This window comes from Oryctolagus cuniculus, chromosome 7, assembly GCF_964237555.1.
Source record: "Oryctolagus cuniculus chromosome 7, mOryCun1.1, whole genome shotgun sequence".
Lineage (NCBI taxonomy): Eukaryota > Metazoa > Chordata > Mammalia > Lagomorpha > Leporidae > Oryctolagus > Oryctolagus cuniculus.
Window position 1 is genome coordinate 77584849 of NC_091438.1, and position 12992 is coordinate 77597840.

At 39.4% G+C, this 12992-nt stretch overlaps 1 protein-coding gene across 8 annotated transcripts in view; it reads right to left on the minus strand.

The window, feature by feature from the left end:
• Positions 1 to 12992, minus strand: part of MTF2 (metal response element binding transcription factor 2) — an 83894-nt gene that overhangs the window by 17466 nt on the left and 53436 nt on the right. For all 8 annotated transcript variants that reach the window (XM_002715858.5, XM_051857494.2, XM_017346079.3 and 5 more), the window contains 3 exons: positions 10695 to 10790; positions 9112 to 9180; positions 8202 to 8325 (listed from right to left, as the gene is read on the minus strand). In XM_002715858.5, coding sequence (XP_002715904.1) covers positions 8202 to 8325; positions 9112 to 9180; positions 10695 to 10790 — 289 coding nt within the window. The remainder of the gene's footprint in view (positions 1 to 8201; positions 8326 to 9111; positions 9181 to 10694; positions 10791 to 12992) is intronic.

The window sequence follows — 12992 nt, forward strand, 5'->3', positions numbered from 1 at the left end:
TTCAGGTTTATATATTTCTGTATCTGTCTTTATACAGACAAAAAAGAGTCTAAATCTTACCTTCAATAAAACACATCCTTTATCAATATTGACTTCCATGCCATTTGGGCTTCAAGTATGCCAAGAGCTTAAGTAATCTGTTTGCCAACCTGTACACTATGTGCTAATATATAACTCAAAGCCCAGGGACTGCTGTTAAACAGATTTTTTTTTTATCTTCAATTTAGAAAAAAAAAAAATCAGGCAGGCATTTGGCAGTTAAGACACCAAATCACACCCTACTGGAGTGACTCTGTTTGCTCTTCACCCAATTCCAGCTTCCTGCTAATGTACACCCTGGGAGAGAGCAGGTGATAGCTCAAGTATCTGGGTCCTTGTTACTAATGAGGGAAGACCCAGAATGAGTTCTTGGTCCCTGGCTTTGACCTGGCCTAGCCTATCCCCAGCTGCTATAGGCATTTGGGAAGTGAAACAGCTAAATGGAGATATCACTGTCTCTCAAATTAGTTTGGAAAGTTACCACCTCTACTATATACATTTTTATCTAGCCATAAAATTTGAATTTCACCTATGCTCTTCTCCCCACCTCCCTCAAAATTTAGGTATCACTTAAGTATTCTACTACACGCATTTATTTTATTTGAAAGGTAGAGAGAGACAGAGTGAGCAAGGACGGGAAGGCACAACAGTGTAAGTTGTGCCTCCACATGGTTCATTCTCTCAATTGTCTGCAACAATCAAGGATGGGCCAGGCTGAAGCCAGCAGTCAAGAACTTCCCATGTGGGTGGTAAAAACTCAAGTACTTAATCCATCATCCCTGTTTCCCAGGCAGATTAGCAGGGACCTTGATCAGAAATGGAGTAGTGAGGTTCTAACTGGATACAGGCGTCACAAGTGGAGGTCTAACCTGCTATGCCAGAATGCCCGCCTCAACCTTAATGTTTTTAAAATAAAAAATTTAAAAAAAAAAAGTGCACTGTAACAGAAATAAAATTTCAAATCACATTAGAAATCAAAGACAAATGACAATAGGCAGATTCCAAAAAGTAGCTTATTTAATTTAAACTCTCCAAAACAACTTGATAACAGCCATACTACATTTTCATTGTAAATAAAAGCCTCAAGAAACCTTTATTGTGGTCTCAAATGTTACACTATTAAATATTTTTATTATCTCAAAGAAAATATTTCAAAAAACAGTAGTCTTCTAGCAGCTACACTCAGTCTATATGATAATAATTAAGGCACTATGATGCCAAGATGTTTGAAACCACATAAATAAACATGGTGTAAACTATCATTATCTTGGAGCAGGTATTCGGTACAATTGTTCAGTCACTGCTTATGATATCCACATTCCAAATGGTTCATCAAGTACCAGCTCCACTGCTTCCAATCCAGCTTCCTGTTACTGAACCTCTTGGGAGATAGCAAGTAACGGTTCAAGTACGTGGGTCCCTGCCACCCATATAGGACACCCTAGCTCCAGGCTCCTGGGGTTGGCCTGGGTCAAACCTAGCTGTTGCAGGCATGTGGGGAGTGAACAGGTGGATAAAAGATCTCTGTCTCCCTGACTTTCTCTCTTCCAAATAAAAAACAGAACATTTAAAAAAAATCATTGAATATGAAACAAACAATTCAAATACAGGGCAAAAGTTTTAGTTTCTTTTCATACAATCTTATGAAACAGTCAAGTTAAGAAAATCCATATGACCAATGGTTTGAGTCCCAGCTGTTCCTTCTAATGCAGCTCCTTGCTAATTAGCCTGGGAAGGCAGCAGAGGATGGTCTAAGTGCTTAGGCCTCTGCCACCAGGGTCCTGGCTTTGCCCTGGACTACCCACTGCCATTGTGGCTATTTAGAGAGTGAACCAGCAGAAGGAATACCTTTCTCTGTCTTTCCATCTCTCTTTCAAATAAATAAATAAATAAACAAACCATTTTTAAAAATATATATATTTTTTAAAAAATATATATGAGATACATGAATGTTAAATTTGTCTTTAAATGTGAAAAAATATTGTCTCCAAAAGAATTTTATTATTTTTGAGCTTTGGGAAGTAATAATATGTCAGTGTAGTTTCATCAACTACAACATACCACTCTAGTGGGGAATATGCTAATAATGGGGGAGGGCAATTCCAACTGTGGGAAATGGAGATAAACGGGTTATCTCTACACCATCTGCTCAATTTTGCTGTAAACTCACATCTGCTCTCAAAGAAAACTTAAAAATAGGTCACAATATCTCCTTTATGATACCTTTATTATAATAAAAAAAAAAAAAGTACAGCACACAAAACAGAATGATTCAATACAAGGTTGAAGAAGCAATATTTACAAAAGTAAATTAGGGGCTGGTGCTGAGGCATAGCAGGTAAAGCCATCCCCTGCAGTGCCAGCATCCCAGTTCCAGTCCTGGCTGCTCCACTTCTGATCCAGCTCCCTGCAGATATGCCTGGGAACATGATAGAAAATGGCCCAAGCCCTTGGGTCCCTGCACCTACGTAGAAACCTGGAAAAAGCTCCAGGCTCCTGGCTTCGGATCAGCCCAGACCCTGTCATTGCAGCCATTTGGGGGAGTGAACCAGTCTGTCTCTGCCTCTGCCCCTGCTTCTCTCTAAGTATGCCTTTCAAATAAATAATTAAATCCTTTAAAAAAAAAAAGTAAATTAACATACAAATATCACTAAAATTTAACCAGTGTCATCAAATATAAAATTGATTTACTCCACATTAAACCAAAAGAAAAATCTCAACTATTGTGTTTTGTTTCATTTTTAGGAGAAATTTCTAAAGTAAATGCTTATATAATCTATATTATTTTCAATAAGATGATGTTCAAAATCACTTCAAGTACTCAAAGGTACTCAATTATAAAATATAAACATAATAATATGTTTAGTATACACTATTTCCCATGTTTGTACAGAAATCAATGGAATTTACAGAAAAACTTTTAAGAATATAAACAAATTGTGTAAACCTAAATATGAATTAGAGATTAAACTGAATTTGCAATTTGCAAGTCAATTTCAATAAAAGACTGACTATTAAAATCACATGTACGTAATTCATATCTCTGAATCTATGACCACAAACATTTAAAAGTAAAATAAAGGGGCTGGCGCTGTGGCACAGTAGGTTAATCTTCGACCTGCAGTGCCAGCATCCCATATGGGCGCCAGTTTGAGTCCTGGCTGCTCCACTTCCAATCCAGCTCTCTGCTATGGCCTGGGAAGCAGTAGAGAATGGCCCATGTGCTTGGGCCCCTGCACCTGTGTGGGAGAACCAGAGGAAGCTCCTGGCTCCTGGCTTCAGGGCACAACTCCAGCCATTGTGGTCATTTGGGGAGTGAACTAGTGGATGGAAGACCTTTCTATCTGTCTCTACCTCTTACTGTCTATAACTCTACCTCCCAAATAAATAAAGAATATTTTAAAAAACTGAATAAACATTATAGACTGGCACAGACTCTATGATCTCTTTATTAAAAGCTTTTCTGAAAAATTAATTATAATTACAATATAAAGATATAAAAGATTAACAGAGAAAAATTAAACCCCTGAACTTGAGTCAATAGCCGCTCTGCATATGAGATATTTTCTTTTTTTAATGCAGAGATGCAGTAATGAGAAATTATTAGAAGTCACATGTTCTGGCTGGCGCCGCGGCTCACTAGGCTAATCCTCCGCCTAGTGGCGCCGGCACACCGAGTTCTAGTCCCGGTCGGGGCGCTGGATTCTGTCCCGGTTGCCCCTCTTCCAGGCCAGCTCTCTTTTGTGGCCAGGGAGTGCAGTGGAGGATGGCCCAAGTGCCTGGGCCCTGCACCCGGCATGGGAGACCAGGATAAGCACCTGGCTCCTGCCATCGGCAGCGCAGTGCACCGGCCAAGGCGGCCATTGGAGGGTGAACCAACTGCAAAGGAAGACCTTTCTCTCTGTCTCTCTCTGTCCACTCTGCCTGTCAAAAAAAAAAAAAAAAAAAAAAAAAAAAAAGCAACATGTTCTAATAATAGATTTTGGCTCAAAAAGTGGAAACCTTCCTTTAAAAACATTTTATTTCTAAGACAATACTCTGACAGTCCACAGAAAACAAAAATATGTATTTACTTGCTGAGGTGAATTTTTCTAATATGTATCAGAAGTTCAGGTGGAGCTGAAATTCATAAATTAAACTCTTTAAAAAAAATCAACTAGTGACTTTTATTTTTTGTATTCTCAGCCTCTTAACTCTAAACATTAAAATCTAAATTTTACTAAAAGATCAGAGTATTTGAATTGCAACCTGAGTTTTTAAATGTGCACTGTCTACATGAAGTAACTACTATAGTATGTACTAACAGGTGTATGTGCACATAAAGTACTCAAAGAATCATGGCCAGAAAGTTTTAAAAACTAATGTATTCTAACACTAAATAGACAGATGATTATAACGAACACTACAGTTACGACCAGTGTCTTACTTTTACTTTTTTTTCTATTACTAATCATTTTATTATAAAATCTATCATCCGTGGTCAGCATTGTGGCATAGTGGATAAAGCCACTGCCTGCAGTCTTGGCTGCTCCACTTCTAATCAGCTCACTGCTCTAGCCTGGGAAAGCAGTAGAAGATGGCCCAAGTCCTTGGGCCCCTGCACCCACGTGGGAGACCCAGAGGAAGCTCTTGGTTCCTGGCTTCAATTGGCAGAGCTCTGGCCGAGGCGGTTATCTTGGGGGTGAACCAGAGGATGGAAGACCTCTCACTCTCTCTGCCTCTCTGTAACTCTGCCTTTCAAATAATAAATAAATCTTTTTTTAAAAAAATCTGCCATCTGAGTCATTTACTTTCTCAAACTTCAAACAAAGCATCTGGGGTGGATTTTTGGTCAAATGGTTAAAATATCTACTTCCCACAGAGGAGCACCTGAGTTTGGTTCCCAGCTCTGATTACTGATTCCAGCTACCTCATAATGCAGACACTGGCAGGCAGTGGCAATGGCTCAAGTACTTAGGTTCCTGCCACCCACTTGGGAGACCTGGACTGTGTTCCCAACTCCCCTCACCATCCCCATATCAGATGGAAGTTCTTTGTGTGTGTCTATCTCTCAAATAAACTTTTTAAAAAAGACTTATTTTATTTAGAAGGCCAAATGAAAGAGAGGCAGAAATAGATCTTCTATAACATAGTTCACTCTCCAAATGGCCAGGATGGCCAGGGCTGGGCTAGGGCAAAGCCAGGAGCCAGGAGCTCCATCTAAGTCTCCCACACAGGTGGCAGGGGCCCAATCATGTGGGCCACCTTCTGCTGACTTCCCCAGAGCACTAGCAGGGAGCTGGATTAGAAGTGGAACAGCCAGGACTTTAAGAGGCACTCTCATCTAGGAAGCTAGTTTTATAGACAACAGCCTAACCTGCTATATCACAATGCCAGCCCCCAAATAAACAAACAAACAAAAGGCAAGAGGCTGGTGTTTGGCCTCTTGGTTGAGGGTGGTTAGCACTGTGGTATAGGAAGTTAAGTAATCACCTTCCATGCTGGTATCCCATATATGTACTGGTATGAGTCCCAGCTGCTCAACTTCTGATTCACCTCCTGCTAACGTGCCTAGGAAAAGCACCAGAAGATGGTCCAAGTATTTGAGCCCCTGCCACCCCCATGGAAGACCAAGATGAAGCTCTTGGCTTCCAGCTGGCCCAGCTCCAGCCATTGCAGCCACTTGGGGAGTGAACCAGTGGATGGAAGACCTATCTCTCCCTTTCTCTATAACTCTGCTTTTCAAATAAAATAAATTAATCTCTAATTTTTAAAAGATTTATTTTACTACCTTGAAAGGCAGAGTTAGAGAGATAGAGAGGGAGAGATCTTCCATCCGCTGGTTCATTCCCCAAATAGCCACGACAGCCAGGGCTGGGCCAGATGGAGGCCAGGAGCTTCTTCCAGATCTCCCATGTGGGTGCAGGGGCCCAAGTACTTTGGCCATCTTCCCCTACTTTCCCAGGCCCATTAGCAGGGACCTGGACTGGAAGCAGAGCAGCTGGGATTCAAACCTTTGCCCATATGGGATGCCGGCAAGCATCACAGGTGGTACTTTACCTGCTATACCACAACACAGGCCCCATAAATCTTTAAGGAAAAAAGAATAAAGATAGTGGTTGGGATGCCTGCATCCCCATAACAAGTACCTGGGTTCAAAACATGGCTCCACTCCAGATTCTGGTTTCCTGCTGATGCATACCCTAGGAGGTAGGTGATAGATGTTGGATTTGGGCTCCTACCACCTACGTGGGAGTCTCTGACTGCATTCCTTCCATCTTGGACTAGACGTGGACCAAGGTTGGTGTGGGCATTTAGAGGGGGTCAATCAGCAGGTGGTAGCTCAATCTGTTTCTCTCTCTCTCTCCCCCTTTCTCTCCCTTTCCCCCTACCTATCTCCTTTCATCCGTTCCAAAAATTTTAAGAACTTTTTTAAAAAAGCATTTAACAGTTAGTATTATAGTCCAATATGTAACACAACATCTTATGTCAACAGAATTTCAACAGCTTAGGGGTTGGTGTTGTCATGTAACAGGTAAAGCCGCCCACCACCTGTAACACCAGCATCCCATATGGGCACTGGTTCATGTCCCAGATGCTCCACTTTTGATCCAGCTTCCTGCTAATGGCCTTGGGAAAGCAGCTGAATATGCCTCAACTGTTTGGGACCCTACTACTCATAAGGGAGACCTGGAAGAAGCTCCTGGTTTCAGCCTAGCCCAGCCCTGGTCATTGTGGACAGCTGAGAAGTCAACCAGTAGATGGAAGATCTCTCTCTGTATGTCTCTCCCTCTAACTCGATTTTCAAATATGTCAATAAATCTTTAAGATAAATATTTTGTAAAAATTTCAACATCCTAGGTTTGAAAACTTAAGTACCTTCAGGTACTTGTATTTTGTGCAGCTGACTAACCAACCACATGAACATTAAAAAAAAAAGTAACAAACAAGAGCATATTCTCTGATGTCCCATAAAATTACTCAAATTCAGAAACCTTCTTCACATCCTATTTGATATGGACTTTATAAACCTCCCTCAGGGCTGGTACTGTAGTGTAGCAGGTAAAGTTGCCACGTGCAGTATTGGCATCCCACACGGGCAAAGGTTCAAGTCCCGGCTGCTCCATTTCTGATCCAGCTCCCTGGTAATACGTCTGAGAAAATAGTGAAACATGGCCCAACTTCTTGAGACCCTGCACCATGTGAGAAACCCAGAAGAAGCTCCCAGCCTCAGATCAGGCCAGCTCCAGCTGTTGTGCCCATCTGGGGAATGCACAAGCAGACGCTACGATTTCTATCTCTGGCTCTCCCTCTTTCTCTGTAACTCTGCCTTTCAAATAAATCTTTAAAAAAGACAAACTCCCTCATGTCTAAAACCTGCAAATGAGGAAATCTGTCCTAAATTGCAAATCAGTTTTCCAATTTTTACCTCAAAAACTAATGATTAAAATATATGTATATGGTTTTTATATTTTAAAACAAATTCTTTAGTTTTAATCTGAAAATCATTAATAGCGTAACTAAACTTTATTCTAGTCACTTTCCTCTTTGTGGTATCCTATAATTCCAAAATATTCTTCAACAAACATGAGTTACTTTAATATTCCTTTGGAGAAAAAACAAAAGGCTCTGTAGACCAGCATAGGTAGTGACAATTTACAAAAGAGAAGCAAAATGAGGTGACAGAATGACAACCATTATCTGCAACTCAGGTGGCTTTACTCTGTAACTCATGATTCTAACACTATTTCTATAAGAAAGCGCCAACAAGAAAGTAAAGAATATTGGTTATACATCTGAGTTAATAGGGAAAAAAAAAAAAAAAAAACACACAGAGGGAGGTGGAAATCATGAGTTAGATACCCAATACTAAGGATTTCTCCCTCCCTCTTATTTTTAACTACAATGATTCTCACTTTAGAAAACAGAAAACTCAAATATTTTACTTTCTCCAGCAATTTTCCTGAGTCAACAATGAAATGAACAATGGATGAAAGGGCTGTCCTTTCATAACTTTGCCAAAGTTGTTTCTCCCCAGAGCCAAAACAAAATGCTACTTTAGTTGTCTAACTTATATTTGTCTTTAGTTGTCTGACTTATATATGTCTTAGTTGTTCTTCAGAATCAAAACAAAACAAGAAATTCATCCAGTAGCCAATAAAGTTAGCTCTAAGACCACCTACCTCTCCAGGGTGCAATCTATCCCAGTTTTCATTAATGTATGTCATAAGCTCAAGTTCAGAATCAAAGTATTTCTTCTTGTGAATAACACTTAGGTTGTAAAGGCATAGGTGTGCTATATCTACCCTGGAATCCAGAAGTAATCAAAATACACAAAAACAGTGTTTGTGGTTATTATTAAATTACAGTTTCTTTATAAAACCTGAAATTAAAAATCTAAAGTATTTTAAGTGGATGGGGTCAATATTCTAAGTCGTATTCATAAACAATGAATTATATACAAAAATAATTAGAATACACTGACTAAAAACCTTATCCTGCGTAAATTAAAAGATATCTGAATTAATTCTTTAAAGCATTCAAAGTGGACAGGACTAAGAAAAACAACTTACAATTGAGATTTTTGTGTTTTCACTACTACATAAAAGCTACAGAATAGATCATACTTTGCCAGGTTTATTTTATTCATGAGCTAAAATTGTATCTGTTCCTAAAATATATAACAAACATTGCTGTAAGCATTTTATTACTAAATCTCTAAATTTGTCACCTCCCACACACAATACTTACTACACTGAAGCACAATCTGTCATATTTAATATACTTATCTCTTCTACTGTATGATATTCTGATGGCCCAAAAGAAATGGAAGCATGAATAAGGATATTGAAAAGTCTACAAGACATCAAAAAGCTACATTTATGTCATTTAACATGAGCAGCCTTATCAATTTAGCAATAAAAGTAGGTAACAATAATAAGATGATATGAGGCTTTAGGACAAATAAAATAAAGCCAGGCATAAAAAATAATTTTTTATTTGAACCAAGTAAATGCATACATAAAGTTTCATCTTGTAACAGTAAGATGTAAGGATATGGCTTTTTTTTCTGAACAGACTGCCCATGCTTACCATTGTAATGGTAGACGTTTGAGGTATTCTGGTCCAGAACTGCAGACAGAGCAAATAAATGTATAAAACCTAAGGAAAAAGGGAAACATTTTATACTGAATATTCTAGGGCACATACAAATTGTTGACTACAGCTTGTAGTCAACAAATAAATATCCTACAATTGCTGTAAGGAGTGTTAAGCTAAAATACAATTTGAATCATAGCAATTGATCCAAGGAAATTTCTTCTTCAATAACAAAAAAAGTTCATAGTGAGGGGAAAGGGACAGTTTTTTTAAACTATGAGTCCTTTGAGGACTCATACATCATTTCATTCAATGTTCAAAATAACTTGGCAAGATAAAGCCCAAAGGAAACAATTTGATCTTTCCAAGGTCAAAAAGATAAGCAGAACAAACCAAATTAACCCAGGATTTAGCTTCTCTCTGTCTCTCTCTCTCACTGTCCACTCTGCCTGTCAAAAAAAAAAAAAAAGAGAGAGAGAGAGAGAGAGAGTGCCTAGGTTCAAGTCCCACTCCATTCCCAATTCCAGCTTCCTACTACTGTGTACCCTGGCAGGCAGGCAGCAAGTGATCACTCAAATAGTTGGGTCCTTGCCACCCACATGGGAGACCTGGATTGACTTCCCCACCTCTCCCATCTTTGGCCTGGCCCAGCCCTACCTATTGTGGACATTTGGAGAGTGAGCCAGCAGATGGGAGATCTCTGTTGCCTATTTCTCTCTCTCAAATAAAAAAAATTATAAAAATAATAAATCAAGGTTTTTGATGGTAAATTTATTGCTCTTTTTCTTCCTGAAGTTCACTCCACTATTCCATATTACCTTAATATAGAAAGCAAATTAACTCACCCTAATATAGAATACAAATCAACTCTAGTTTTGGAAATTCTTTATGTCCAAGATTCGAATTCTGTCTATAGCAAGGTCCTGTGGCCTTTTCCAACTCTCTGTCACTCTATCCCTTTAAAGTTCTTTTACTAACAATACTTAAAAGCTTTCTGTAATAATATTCAGAAGCAAAACAGTTATGTGATTTTAAGTACATTATTCCATATTTACCTTCTTAGGTGACCTTTACTGTTTTATTTTTAGAAACCGGAAACTGCACTGTCTGGTGCCTCGACTCACTTGGCTAATCCTCTGCCTGCGGCACTGGCACCCTGGGTTCTAGTCCTGGTTGGGGCGCCGGGTACTAGTCCCGGTTGCTCCTCTTCCAGTCCAGCTCTCTGCTGTGGCCCGGGAGTACGGTGGAGGATGGCCCAAGTGTTTCGGCCCTGCACCCACATGGGAGACCAGGAAGAAGCACTTGGTTCCTGGCTTCGGATCGGCACAGCGCTCCGGCTGTAGCGGCCATTTGGGGGGTGAACCAACGGAAGGAAGACCTTTCTCTCTCTCTCTCTCTCACTGTCTAACTCTGCCTGTAAAAATAAATAAATAAAAATTAAAAAAAAAAAAGACCTCTCTCTCTCTGCCTCTCCTCTGTGTAACTCTTTCAAAAAAAAAAGAAACCTGAAACTGTGCCATACGCATGATTTATAAGCTCACAAAAATCAATCAGTGAAGTTTAAATATAGTTCTCACCTGTCTCCAAATAGCATTGGTTTTTGAAGGCATTGCACACAAGCCTCATGAAACCACTGCTTACATTTGCAGCACTGTAGCATCTTTAAATACCAGCTATAAGAAAAAAAAGTTAGGATTAAAACTTCTTGATCAAGTAAAATGTTCATTTTTTAAGCCACAAAGTGGCATTATCTAGAATACAGTTTAGATTAAAATATTACATTTCTACTGCACTTAGTGTTGGATGTTTTCTTTCCAAAAAGAACTTGTAATTCTACCATTTCATTCCTCTTCTCTATTTTTTATTCATGGAAATTTGTAAGTCCTTGAAAATGCATCTACCATTTCTAGTCAACAACGTCTGGCCTACACTAGTAAAAGACATTTCTCTCAAAGCACAAGCCTGGGATTTTCTTCATTTCAATGTGCTGCACCAAAGGAAAGGTCAGACTCAGCCATTACACTGATTGCCCCAAATACAAAATGACCTTAGGGAGCTTTCAGATTAGAAACATACCATTTTATATCTTCTACTGTGTTTCCATTATTCTTGTATATAATAAAGAAAAACAATGTGGTAATTTAATAAACCTGGCTAACCTAATTATAAATCAAAGACTCTACAAATGTAATGGTTTTGTGACAGGTTTAGCTTTGTTTCAATACACAGATCTGTTTCAGATAGGTAAAGATGCTAAAACAGAATTTTTCTCTAAGAAAGATAACCCTCTCTCTTTAGTTAGTACATGGTTTTCACATGATGATATTCCTATTTGAAAATAATAAGACAGGAGAAGGTATTTAGCCTAAAGGTTAAGATCCCCACATCCCACATTGGAATGCCTAGGTTTGATTCCTAGCTCCAGCCTTCTGCTAATGCAGATCCTAGGAGGCAGCAGTGAGGGTTCAAGCTAACTGAGCCACCCAAGTAGGAGATCTAGACTGCATTCCAGCTCCTGGCTTCAGCTCTAGCCACTGTCACATTTGTGGGCTAAATCACAGGAATACTCTCTCATCTACCCGCTCTCTCATGCTCTCTTCACAAATAAATTAAGAAGAAAATTACTCTGGCCTCAGCATCAGCCCTTAAGGCATTCGGATCCGCCTAAAAAGTACATGAGATTATTTCAGGAATGGAAAGCCAAGACACCCTGGCAAAAAAAAAAACACCTAAATGAAAGATCTCTGTGAGTGAGATCCCAGAGGAAAGAACGGGCCATCAAAGAAGGAGGTACCTTTCTCTGAAGAAAGGAGAGAACTTCCACTTTGACTATGCTTTGACTATGGCCTTGTCTAAAAAAGATCGAGTCGGCAAACTCAAAAGGCTTCCATAGCCTTGGCAACTCATGACAAGAGCCTCGGGTGATTACTAACGCCATAAAAGCAAGAGTGTCAATTATTAAATCTATAACAGGAGGCACTGTGCACTTACTCCCCATGTAGGATCTCTGTCCTTAATGTGCTGTACTATGTGAAGTAACGATATAACTAGTACTCAAACAGTACTTTATACTTTGTGTTTCTGTGTGGGTGCAAGCTGTTGAAATCTTTACTTAGTATATATTAAATTGATCTTTTGTATATAGATAATTGAAAATGAATGGTGATTAAGAATGGGTTGGGAGAGGGAGTGGAAATGGGATCATTGCAGGTGGGAGGGTGGTTATGGGGGGGAAAGCCGCTGTAATACAAAAGTTGTACTTTGGGAATTTATATTTATTAAATAAAAGTTAAAAAATAAACTCAAAAAAAAGAAGAAAATCAAAAAGAAAATAAGACATTCTTCCTAAATAATGTATTTCCTCTCAACAGCCAAGTCCTCCATTAATTTTAACCCATAAAGAGGCAAAGGCAAGAAGTTCATTATTTGGTCAGGTCACTCATTCATCAAGTGACTGGTAAATACTAACTGCATTCCAAATACTCTGCTAAGTGCTTAACAAAAACATTCATAGTTCTCATCCTCATGATGCTTAATGAATAATGATCTGCCTCATAAAATATTACGTATAATTACATTTACCTACTTTGAAGGAAAAGGATCAATCTTGAGGCCTACTGATTGTATCTCCTTTTATTAAAAACCCAGACGCAGGTCGGCGCCATAGCGAGCAGGTAAAGCCGCTGCCTGCCATGCTAGCATCCCAGTTCGAGTCCCAGCTCCTCCATTTCTGATCCAGCTCCCTGCTAATGTGCCTGGGAAAGCAGTTTAAGATGGCCCAAGTGCTTAGACTCCTGCACCCACATGGGAGTGAGTCCTGGAAGAAGCTCCTGGCTCCTCGCTTTGGATGAACCCAACTTCAGCCTTTGGGGCCA